Below are 13,258 nucleotides of genomic sequence, written 5' to 3'. Positions count from 1 at the left end.
CGTTATCAGGTGGCGCGCGCAGCTTCTGGATTTGCGCGAGCTTGTCGCGCGCAACAAAATTAATTGCGCGTGACATCCGCGCGCACCTATTCCATTTGCGCGCGATACATGTGCTACGAATGTCTCGAAAAAATTTATTTTAAATATTCGTATTACTACACCCCCCCAAAGTGTGAAGATTTTTTCGTAATGATCGAAAAAAATTGAACACTTAGAGCAATTTATTATTTCTAAATTACCCCCCCCCCCCCAAGTGTTATGTATTTTACCGTGTTATTCGGTAAAATGCATAACACTTAGAATCTTTCAATTGAATGCTAATTAAAGTTGGTTGTATGAGTGAACGAGTTTTATCCGGATTTCATATGTAATATTTCTTAAAGCGATCAATGTTATTAATTGGCAAATTTCATCTCCTCCAATATCCATTAATCTGACGGCTCCTCCTGATAAGATCTCATTTACGCGGTAGGGACCTATCCATTTAGGTTAGAATTTCCCTCTAGGATCGGTTGGTGGACCCCTAACCTCCTTTAGTACAAATTCACCTTCTTTTATATTTTTAGGTTTTACCCTTTTATTAAAATGACACGCAATGCGCCTTTGGTAGACTTGTACATGATGCAAAGCTCTTAATAGTCGCTCAACGAGGAATAAAAGCTCTTCATACCTCGCTTTTACCCATTCATCTTCCATTAGCTTACTTTCAAGTATGATGCGTAGGGATGGTATTTCCAGTTCTACTGGTTGAACTGCGTTTATTCCAAAAACTAAGGAGTCTGGAGTTACCCCTATTGATGTTCGTATAGATGTTCTATAACCCCGTAATGCGAAGTGTAGTTTATTCGGCCAATCTTTGTAATTTTCTGTCATTTTCTTAATGATGACTGTTATATTTTTATTTTCCAACTCTACAGCTCCATTTATTTGAGGTCTGTATGGGGATGAGTGATGATGTTTTACTTTATAACGAGTTAAGAAGGTCTCAACTTCAGCTTTGAATTGAGATCAATGATCACTAATTAATTCATGTGGAATTTCATATCTACAAAATATGTTTCGTTCGAGAAATTTTGCGACATGTTTAGAAGTGATATTCATGTAAGAAGCAGCCTCAATCCAGTTAGTAATGTAATCAATGGCAACTAATACGTACTCGTGCCCTCCTTATCATGTTGGAGGGACTTTTCCAATTATGTCAATTCCCCAAGTCGAAAAAGGCCAAGGGGAAGTGAGATTGTATAGTTCAGATGGTGGAAGGTGTTGTAGATTAGCAAACATTTGGCACTGTGGACATTTTTTAACATATTGTATGCAATCATGTTCCATTGTGGACCAAAAGTACCCTAGTCGTGAAATTATTTTTGAAAGAATTTTACCATTCATGTGAGGTCCACAAACACCTTTATGAGTATTTTCCATAAGGCATGGGGCTTTCAGTTGGCCTACACATAGTAAGCTTTGACCATTAGGTCCTTTTTTACATAATTGACCATTTATAAGACCATATTAGGCCGCAAGTGTTCATAAGGCTCGTTGGTCTTTCGATGAAGTATTTTCGGGATATGTGCCATGAGTAATATATTGGAGGAGATGATCATTTATTTCCTCTATTGCGTTACAATATGCTGGTTCTTCTCTTCTATCAACGCATAATGGCATCATATTTAAGTGATCTAGAATGTTGATCATTGAGGCTAATTTTGCTAGCGCATCGGCAAATTGATTGTTATCCCTTGGGAGATATTTAAAATCAATATGTTCAAAATGCTCGATGAGTTGATCTAGGTGTGCTTGGTATAATATCATTGTAGAGTTCTTTATTTTCCATTTTTTAAAAATATGATTTATAGTTAAATTGGAGTCTCCATATACCTCTAATTTTTGCACACCTATGCTAGCTGCTACTTCTAATCCAATAATACACACTTCACATTCTGCGGCATTATTAGTAACCTCGAAGTGTAATTTAACAGAGATTGGAGTATATGCTCCCTCTGGACTTATGAGTAACACTCCTACGCCACATCCTTTTTTATTGGACGCACCGTCGAAGTACATTACCCATTTGTCATCTTGTGTCATGAGAATATCTTCATCTGGAAGACGAGTAGTTTCTGCATGACTTGTTTGAATTGGATGTTGTGCCAGGAAGTCGTAAATTACTTTTCCTTTCATTGATTTTCAGGAATATATTTTAGCTCAAATTCAACCAACATCACCAACCACTTAGATATCCTTCCTTGTATGGGTGGTTGTTCAAACAAATACTTTATCGGATTTTTTTAAGAAATCACATGAGTAGTGTATGGTAACATATAATGTCGTAACTTTTTGGTTGCCCACACTAATGCTATGCTTGTCTTTTCTAAAGTGCTATATATTTTTTCGTACTGGATCAATTTTTTTCTTATATAATATATTGCACGTTCGACTTTTTCTACCTCTTGTGCTAACATGGCGCCTGTGGCTGTGTCTGTAACTGTAATGTATAGCCTAAGAGGTAGTTTGGGTACTAGTGGTGCTAAATTTGGTGGACTTTTGAGATAATCTTTGATTTTCTCAAAGGCCTTTTGGCATTGATCGTCCCATTCATGTTTCTCCTCTTCTTTCAATTTTTAAAATATCGGCTCACAAGTCATAGTTAATTTGTTGATAAATCGACTAATGTATTGTAACTTGCCAAGGAATCCCCTAATTTCTTTTTCTGTTTGAGCGGGAGGCATGTCAAAAATTGCCTTTATTTTAGAGGGATCGATCTTGATGCCACGTGTGCTTACTACGTATCCAAGTAACTTACCAGAAGTGACTCCGAAGGCGCATTTTTGTGGATTCAAGCGCATTTTATATTCTTTTATGCGAGTGAAAATTTTGCGTAAATCTTTTATACGTCATATTCTATCTTTGGCCTTCACTATCATACCATCCACATACACTTCTATTTCTTTATGCATCATATCATGCAAGAGAGTCATAGCCGTTCTTTGGTACGTAGCTCCTGCATTTTTTAAACCAAATGGCATAAATGTGTAGCAAACGTACTCCAAGGGGTAATAAAGCATGTCTTTTCTTCATCTTTTTTTGCCATTAAAATTTGGTTGTAACCTGCGTATCCATCCATAAAGGATAACATCGCATGTTCAACCGTGTTATCTACCAATATATCAATATGTGGTAGAGGAAAATTGTCTTTAGGGCTAGCTTTTTTAAGATCCCTAAAGTCGACACACATACGAACTCGTCCATCCTTTGTAGGGGCTGGAACGATGTTCGCTACCCATTCTGGGTAATTATATACGCGAATAAAACCAGCGCCCAACTATTTTTGTACTTCTTCTTTTATTTTTAATGCGACATCAGGTTTCATTCGTCGAAGTTTTTGCTTTACATGTTTAGAAGTAGGGTTCAAGGGAATGGTATGTTCCGTGATTTCCCTATCTATTCCAGGCATGTCCTTGTATGACCAAGCAAACATGTCTTCGAATTCTTTGAGCGTCGATATCAGGGTCGATCGCTCTTCCGTATTTAGAGTTAAGCCAACTTTGACTTCCCTCATATTTTCGTTAGTTCCTATATTAACTATTTCAGTTTCTTCAACAATAGGGTTCTTTTGTTCTCGTTCATTCATTAATTCAACCAATTTATTAATGTGATCATCTTCATTAGATTGATTGTTAAAGCATTCGAAAGATTCAAGAGAAGGCATATACTCGGAAATAGAGCTCATATTATTAAAATCAAAAGAGAGTACATCAAGAGAAGAATCCTTTTTGGGATCTTCATCCTTAGAACTAGAAAATAAAGACTCAGTAATGGCCACAAGGCCTAGATTTTCAGCTTCCCTGGAGTCTACAATAGATACATTGTCCGATTCTTCAAACATCTTCCCTTCGCCTGTGACGATCTCCAGTTTATCGCCTTTCTAATTGATCCATTTGAAAGATTTCCTCCATCCATTCTCAAAAGTTTCGTTTGAAGGGGTGATTAACGAGGTTGGGTCAAAGGCTTCATCTTGAATGGCGTTTTGATTGGTCATTGTTGCGACATGATTTTGCTCTAGTCCAAATAGCAAGTTAAATACTTGCCCATCATAGCACCCTAGAGTTGGGTGTTTTGATTTAACGATACTAAGATCGTCATCCAAAAACTAGCAATCATGAAATATCTCAAATCCAGGCTTCTTGATTCCTTCCAAAACTAAGGGTTCCGGAAAGTCTTAGCATGGGTAATCTTCTCCCTCCCTAATGAATTGTCCATTAAGGGTTTGTTGATAGGATGGGAGAAAGTGATTATCCCTTTCTTATTATTGTCTCTGCGTGCTTTGTTTTTAGTATCGTGAGACTTAATTCTTCTTTGGTTGGTTTATATCCGAATCCAAAGGAGAAGCTTTTCTTTGGGATAGGAATTAAGAGAGATTTCTTCATTCCTATTCCCAAAGGTATCCTAGGAAAGTAACTACTCTTGAGCAAGATGTTGTTTATTATCCTAGTGGAATATGGATCAAGCTTGAATGGTTCTTCCAAGTCTTCTTCCATTTTGATTGTGAAGATTTGCTCCACGGCAAATCCCCACATGTCCTCTTCATCATTATCATGGTTTATTTCTAAGAGTGATTGATCATTTATAGCTATCTTGAGTGGAGAATAATGTATAGTCATTAGATCTTGATACATTTAGCCATATTCGAAGTTGCCTTCGCCCTAGACGTGAAAGGTTTAAATTTCTGAGGGTTTGGTCCCAAATCACTCTTTCAATTATTTAATTTAAGTGTTTGTTTATTATTTTCCTTGAAGTTACTAACGTGTGTATTTTGTTATTAGAAAGAGGTACGAGGCATCCAAGTAAGTGCTTTAATTGATTTTATTGTTATTATGATATAGAAATCATGTCTAGGTTGTTATTTTGGTTCCTAGTGTCATGTTAGGGCGTTTTGATCTTCCTAGTATCATGTTTAGGGTAACAACTACAATTTCTAATATCAAATATGCTTATTATGATTTTTATGATGCTTCCTATTCTCTTCCTAATATTCATGTTAGAATCATGTTAGGGCTAAATATTTAATCTTTGATGTTTAGTGACATGCTAGGGTTTGTTATTAATCTTGTTAGTATCATGCCTAGGATCATGTTATTATTATGCTTTAACATAAACATTATTGTTACATATGATTATTATTATTATGTTGCTTGATTAAATTTATTTATTGCTTGATCACACTTCTATGCATGTTTAAAGGGAATTGGTACTTGCAATCACGCTTAATAAGATAATTAAATAATCTTGTGTAGGGTTTATATGATTATAATTCAAGTGATTGCCAATAATAGTTTTGTTTGTGCATTAATATTCAACCAACATAGATAAACAGGTTTAGGGTAAACCTATTGATTGCATGTTCATCAGAAAGCGCATAAGAATACGATCAGAATAAAGTAGAGGCCTATTATTAGGGCAGGTTCAATCTCTTTTAGGTTGGATATGTACCTTCATCCCCGAACTACTAGTCATGGTTCCAGACCTATTGGAGTTGACGATCTCTTGGATCATTAAAGGGTGTAACCTTCACCTAGTGAACGGTTTACAAGTTCCTAAACCTTGTTGGTGACTCTTTTGCTCTAGCTTCCTTCCCTTTGGACGCCACCATACTTAAGTGTGTGATCACTGTGGGGTTCAAGCTAGGGGTAATTCTTGAAATATTCCCTACCTAGATCAATTTGGTGGTGATTCTTGGTAGACTCGCCCAAAACGAGTTAAATGATCTATCTCATTTGGGTTAGTCATAGGACTCATAAACCAACTTTCTTCTATAGGATTTCGATGTGCCTCCATTTCAAGATGCTCCATGAGTTGTGCTTGATGCCATTGTTCATCCAAGGAGAGATTCTATATGTCTTGCGATTTCCCCAAGAAATGATCCCAATCAAGCGTTCAATTTGTTTCATTTTGCAAACAAGATGGAGGTGGGACGGCGACATACTTAGAGACATATAAGTCTTGAAAGTCGTCGTCCCATAGTCCACATACTTCATTAGTTGCCCCTTTGAGTATTGTGGATAGAGGTTCTCCTATGGGTGTTATATAGTCCAAAGGATTGAACGTGTCAGTTACCATATGGTCTTTCTCGATGTAAAAAACACCCCTAAGGGGGATGAATTATTGTTAGGTTTAGGCGTGGGAATTCTCCCATCGTTTACTAAATCTTTTATCTTGTGCTTTAAAACGTAGCAACGTTCAGTATCGTATCTTACGCCTCTATGATAAGCACAATAAGCACTACCATTCCATTGAGGAAACCTCTTTTCTGGTGGAGTGGGTGGTGTTGGCCCTGTTGGGGAAAGTAAGCCTTTTTCATTTAGTTTTTCTAGCAATTCTTTATAGCTTACAGGAAATGGAATGGCACGAACTACTGTCGCACCAATCGAGAAGGACAATAAAAAGTCAACTTTGAAATACTAGGAACGCGACAATACGGAGTATCATTCGTGCCAACCATCCTAGTAAGCCTCCACCAAGGCACCACCCATCGATTGGAAAATTCTCTCTTTGCAAATAAGACCTTCCAATCATCATATGACATGTTTGTGAAGTAATTCTTCTTCCTACGGACCAGATCATTGGGACCATATTTTTCAATATCGTCGGGGGCTTCAAAGAGTTCTAAACTCTCCATCAACCAAATCTGCAAACAAAAAAAAAATAAAAAATAAAAAAATAAAGTGCAGAAAGCACCGTGTCACGACAAACATCTACCGTGACAGGTGCCTGCTATGTGTCACGGGGGCTAATTAGAGCTCGTTTTTAACTGCAGCGGTACTAAGGAGCCCTTCCTTATGGATTTTTGGTCAGCTTTTTGATGAGTGGCATTTATGCCACGATTAAGGTTCATTTTGATGGTCATTTTCCCACATTTGCGGCTTGTTTGCATCCTTTTCTTTGTACTTAGTTCCCTTTCCCTTTATGCATCTTCATTCCTAGATTTTGCCCCTTTTTCCTACTCTTTACTTTAATTTCCATGCTTATGCTTTGTAGGAACCATCGGGGTTTTCAAGAGGAGGAAGCTAAGCTCAAGGGAAGCTGAAGGAAGCAAGATTCAGAAGAGGTTCAGCCGAACATCCTGAAGGTGTGGCCGAACCAGGGTGTGGCCGAACCTGCTCAGTGGTTCGGCCGAACGTCGAGGCAGGGTCAAGAAGCAATTTGGCAATTTTTCAGGAGTGGTCGAACCTCAAAAGTTCGACCAGACCAGGATCAGGGAGGTTCGACTAGACCAGGATCAGGGAGGTTCGACCGAACCTACCCATGGTTCGGCCAAACCTACCCTGTAGTCCGGCCGAACCTACCCAGTGTTCGGTTGGACCATTCCTCTATTTCAGCTGGCTCTGTACGGACTATATAAGTCCCATTTTTAGAACGTTTTGTTGTAATTTAGATTAACTTAGTTTTAATTTTCTGCACTTTTAGCCTAATCTAGGGAGAGAAAATAGATTGATATTCAAGCATCCTTTATTGTATTAAACTTTGCTCAAGTTTTAATCCTCCATCAATCAAGCAAGAATCCAAGTTTTTGTCTTTTATTAAAGTGGAGTTTTTATGGATTGTGCTTCTTTATTCTCTTGATTTGATTGTAACTAATAGGATGCATGAGAATGATCCTTATTAGTGTAGACCTCTTTCATTGATTTACCTAGACTATTGCATGAGAATGAATTGTTTAGGTAGAATCTTGTGTTCTTTGGCATATGTTTCATGATAATCGACATTATTTTCCTCTTTCAAATCATATTAGACACCCCCGTATCCCTAGCGTCATTTTCTATTGATTTTAAATCATAATTTTCTTGCTTATTTGTAGTTTTAGTGTTCTTACAAAACAAAACCAACAAAAACAATCCCCTTTACACTCTTGCATTAGTGATATTTGATGTTTATTTAGCGTGCTTCCCTAGTGGTTCGACCCTTTACTTGCCAGTAACTAGCTTAGTTTAGTGTAGGTTTAGGTATTATAAATGATTAATTTGGTTAGGGTAGTAGCTTAACGACCTATCTAACTCGCGATCAAATTTTAGCGCCGTTGCCGGGGAAGCGGCTTATTTAGCGTCTATTATTTCTTTTGTTAGAGTCATTTTACTTTCTTTTCTTTTTGTTTTTTTTTGTTTTATCGTCCTTGTCATTGCTAATTGTTTGCTTAGCTTTGGTGAATTCTTAAGAGGTCTCAAGGAACACCCTCACATCAAATTGACCACAAAATCAACCGAACCTTAAGACAAGTCCGTAGGCTTTATCAAGACGAGGGAAGAGGTTTTGGTGATATAGTTGATAGTGAGAGTGATACTTACTCTTCAAGTTCACCAGGCGGATCAATGGCGGGACAAGAGAATGATGTTTTGTTTCGCGAGTTCGGAAATCCGGAGGATTATGAGCTCACGGGAGGGATTTTGCTACCCGTCACGAAAACCAACTTCTCAATCCATCCACAATATACTCGAATGGTCCAATCGGAGCAATTTTCCGGAAGTGCAAGTTAGGACCCTATTGAACATTTGGACCGATTCCTTGAATTGTGCGCAATGATGGAAACCAATGTAGTGAGTCAAGAATACATACGTATGCACCTTTTCCGACAATCTCTCACTGGACGAGCAAAGAAATGGCTAAACAAAGTAAAGCCTAACACACTCACAACATGGAGGGAGGTGGTAAAGGCGTTCTTGAAGCGCTTTATCTCCGAGGAGAAGACCGCCAAAATGAGAAGGAAAATTCCATCATTTGAGCAAGATGCCGATGAAAGTCTTGGTGAAGCATGGGAGAGATTCCAAGAGTTGGTACAAGCATGTCCCCACCATGAGTACAATCAAGGGTTGCTCATGCAGTTTTTCTACGACGGATTGGAGCCCATGTCAAGAGCCAATTTGGATGCGGGGGAGGGTGGTCAATTAATCAAGATCCCTCAAAATCAAGTTGATGCCACAATAGAAGAGGTAGCAAAGAATTACTCTTGGGGGGGCCGAAGAAGAAACGCTCCAAAGAGAGGTGGTATTTACGAATTTGAGAAAGTTGATCAATTACAACATCAAATTGATCAACTAACAAAAGGGCTTTCCAAGTTGAACACGAGTGTGAATGCAAGTTCAAGTGGTGGAGCAAGCTCTTCTCAAGTTAACTCTTTCTCTTGTCAAAATTGTGGAGGAACGAACCATGATAACGTCCTATTCTGGAGGTTTAAGCCCTGAATATGTAGCGGCATACAACACAAGGCAAGAGGGATTTAGAGGAAAAGGCGGTGGAGTAGCTTGGAGACAACCACCACCCGGGTTTGTACCTTAACCTCAACAATGGAAACAACAAGCTCAACCTTCCTATAATTCCAACCCTCAATATCAAAATCATCCTCCATCTCAACCCCAAAACCTAAAAGGAAGCTGTCGAAGGAACAACCAATACGACAATCAAACCCAAGCACCTCAAAGAAATCATCAAGAACAAGCACCTCAAGCGGAGCTAACTCAAACTGAACTCCTCCAAGCCATGCATGCGCAAATGCGATCTTTTGGGCAACAAATGCAAGAGATAAGAGCTCATAACAAGATGGTTGATTCACAACTAGCTCAATTGGCTGAGAGAACTCCTTTCAATTCACCATCCACTCTAACCGGACAACCACAACCTAAACCATCTCACAATCAAATCCCCGATACATGCAAGGCGATCATATTGAGGTCGGGAACTTCCTATGAAGGGCCAAATGAAGGGGATAATGAGGAAAAGAAGGGAGGAGAGGAGAGTGTGAATGAAAAAAGGAGAGGTGAGAAAGAAAAGGGTGATGAGATAGAAGGAGGTTCAGAGAAGAAGAAGCTTGACAATGAGAAGACAACTTTAATTCCTAGTGAGGCTAGGAATCTTGATGGACCGGTTCCTTTTCCCGGTCGGCTAGCGGAGAGGAATTGGAATGACAAGTTTACAAAATTTCTTAGTGTCATGAAGAATTTGCATATCAACCTCCCTTTTCTTGAAGTTGTGACACAAATGCCATCTTACTCCAAGTTCCTCAAAGATATTCTCACCAACAAGAGGAAGCTCAATGATGAGCTTATCACCCTTCCACATCAAGTGAGTGCTCTTGTTCAACATAAGATGCCCAAGAAGGAAAAAGACTCGGGAAGTTTCACTTTGTCGGTGAAAATTGGGAACGTGGAAGCTAGGGGCGCCTTAACCGATCTTGGAGCAAGTGTTAGTTTAATCCCTCCATCCATAGCTCAAAAACTCAACATAAAGATGATCTCTACAAGGAAGATAATTCAATTGGTCGATTGATCGGTTAAATTACCTTGTGGAGAGCTTGAGGATGTTCCAATTCAAGTGGGACACATCTACGTGCCTTGTTATTTTATAGTGATTGATATGGACGAAGATGTTAACACTCCTTTGATTTTGGGACGTGAATCTCTTAAAGCTTTGGGGGCGGTCATCAATTGCAAGAACAACACCATCACATGTGAAGTGGCCGATGAAAAGATTGTCTTTGAATTTTCTAAGTTGCTCAAGACCTCCATGGTTGAAAAATGCTATAGAGTTGATGTTGTGAATGAAGAGCTAGATCGCTTGGGGGAGGGTCGTGATGAGGCCTCAAAATCCAATGATAGAAGCCCTTACATGCAAAGAAGAGTTCCACTCTCAAGAGGCTAAAGAATTTTTCATGGCAATGGAGGAATCCTCAAAGGAGGAAGTTGAACAACAAGTTGAGATCGAGCTTGAGTCCAAGGAGGAGAAATTAGAGGAGAGTTCTAAGCCTCCTCCCAAGGTAGAACTTAAGCCCCTTCCCCCTTCTTTGAAATATCCTTTTCTTCATAAGGAGGGAAAATACCCTATTATTGTCAATACTACCCTAGATGGTCTTAATTTAGAAAAACTTCTTGATATTTTAAGAAAATATAGGGATGTGATAGGGTATAGCATTGATGATATCAAGGGTATTAGCCCTTCTTTATGCATGCATCGTATTCATCTTGAAGATGATCATTCCACCTCCATTGAACCCCAAAGAAGGTTGAACCCCAACCTTTAAGAGGTTTTGAAGAAAGAAATTTTGAAACTACGTGAGGCGGGCATCATCTATGCTATCTCCGATAGCAAATGGGTTAGCCCGGTTCATGTAGTTCCAAAGAAGGGTGTAATGACCATAATCAAGGATGAAAAGGGAGAAGAAATCTCCACCCGAACGGTGACCGGATGGAGAATATGCATTGATTGTAGGAGATTGAACAAAAACTGAACAAAACACCAAGAAAGATCATTTTCCTCTCCCTTTCATGGACCAAATGCTTGAAAGGCTTTCTAACCATGCTTTCTTTTGTTTCTTGGATGGGTATTCCGAATTTTTCCGAATCCCTATCCATCCAAGTGATCAAGAGAAAACTACTTTCACATGTCCATATGGGACATTTGCATACCGAAGAATGCCTTTCGGATTATGCAATGCTCCCTCTACTTTTCAAATATGCATGACTTCCATTTTCTCTGAGATGCATGAAAAAGAAATTGAAGTTTTCATGGATGATTTTAGTGTTGGTGGCTCGTCTTTTGATACTTGTCTTTTTAACCTTGAAAAAGTTTTGAAAAAGTGTCAAGAGACGAGTTTGGTTTTAAATTGGGAAAAGTGCCATTTTATGGTCGAGTAGGGCATTGTCCTCGGCCATAAGGTTTCAAAAAATGGCATTGAGGTTGATCCGGCCAAGGTTTCGGTGATTGAAAAGTTTCCCCCTCCTACTTCCATCACGGGGGTACGGGCTTTTCTTGGGCATGTTGGTTTTTACCGGAGGTTTATCAAAGATTTTTCTTTAATCGCCAAACCTTTGACCGAATTTCTCAAAAAAGAGGTTTTTTTTAACTTTAATGAGGCTTGCCTTAAGGCGTTTCGTAAGCTCAAGGAAGCTCTCATTTCTTCTCCCGTTGTGAAAGCTCCGGATTGGAGCTTGCCTTTTGAGCTAATGTGCGATGCTAGTGACTTTGCAGTAGGTGCCGTTCTTGGTCAAAAGAAACAAGGAAAATCATGTGCCATCTACTATGAAATTAGGACTCTAGATGAGGCTCAAAAGAATTACACAACGGAGAAAGAGATGTTAGCGGTAGTGTTTGCATTCGATAAGTTTCGGTCATATCTTATATGCTCAAAATTTATTGTGTACACGGATCACATCGCGGTGCAGTATCTCATGACCAAGAAAGAAGCAAAGCCTCGCTTGATCCGTTGGGTTCTCTCTGTCCAAGACTTTCACATGGAAATAAGGGACAAAAAGGGAGCGGAGAACTATGTAGCGGATCATTTGTCTAGGCTACCTTTTGATAACAAGGAGGATGTACCGATTAATGATGAGATAGGATTCGAGGCTCTCATGGCTTTGGTGTCAACTTCTACCCCTTGGTACGCGGAGTACTCTTCTCAACAAAAGAAGAAGTTTTTAAGGGAAGTGAGAAGGTACTTTTGGAATGACCCATACCTATTCAAGCAATTTGGAGATGGCCTTTATCGGAAGTGTATTCCGGATCATGAAATTCAAGGAGTTATTGAGCATTGCCACTCACTACCATGTGGAGGGCATGGTGGTGTTGACAAAATAATGGCAAAAATATCTCAATCTTTATTGTGGTGGCCGACAATGCATAGAAACGCCCGCCAATTCGTTGCGCAATGTGATAGATGTCAAAGGAGCGAAGGCATTACCAAGAGGGACGAAATGCCCCAACAAAGTGTTTTAGAAGTTGAACCCTTCGATGTTTGGGGGGTGGATTTTATGGGGCCTTTCGTTTCTTCTTGTGGGAATATATATATCTTGGTAGCGGTCGATTATGTGACGAAATGGATTGAAGCCATACCCTCACCTACTAATGATCACAAGGTTGTGCTTAAGCTTCTAAAGAAGATCATTTTTCCTAGGTTTGGAGTTCCGAGGGTGCTAATTAGTGATGGAGGCTCCCATTTCACCAAAAAGCAATTTGAAGCTCTTCTCAAGAGGTATGGCATTCATCACAAGGTTGGATTACCTTACCACCCTCAAACTCAAGGACAAGTGGAGGTCTCAAATCGTGAAATCAAAAATCTTCTTGAAAGGATGGTGAATAAATCAAGGAAAGATTGGTCTCTCAAACTTGATGACACACTATGGGCTCTTAGGACGGCGTACAAGACTCCAAATGGCACGACCCCCTATAGGTTGGTCTATGGAAAGGCTTGTCACTTGCCGGTTGAGTTAGAATACAAGGC

At 39.3% G+C, this 13,258-nt stretch overlaps 1 protein-coding gene across 1 annotated transcript; it reads left to right on the top strand.

Moving 5' to 3' along the window:
- The first annotated feature begins 9,537 nt into the window (after positions 1-9,537).
- LOC110713284 lies at positions 9,538-10,311 on the top strand. The gene has a single exon (XM_021891742.1). The coding sequence runs from the start codon at positions 9,538-9,540 to the stop codon at positions 10,309-10,311; it is 774 nt and encodes a 257-aa protein (XP_021747434.1).
- The last annotated feature ends 2,947 nt before the right edge of the window (positions 10,312-13,258 follow it).

Source organism: Chenopodium quinoa, unplaced genomic scaffold, assembly GCF_001683475.1.
Source record: "Chenopodium quinoa cultivar QQ74 unplaced genomic scaffold, ASM168347v1, whole genome shotgun sequence".
Classification (NCBI taxonomy): Eukaryota; Viridiplantae; Streptophyta; class Magnoliopsida; order Caryophyllales; family Amaranthaceae; genus Chenopodium; species Chenopodium quinoa.
This window is presented reverse-complemented; position numbering and strand designations above follow the sequence as displayed.

Coding starts and splice junctions, on each gene's coding strand:
- LOC110713284 (XM_021891742.1), top strand. CDS start 9,538: ATGCGATCTTTTGGGCAACAAATGCAAGAGATAAGAGCTCATAACAAG.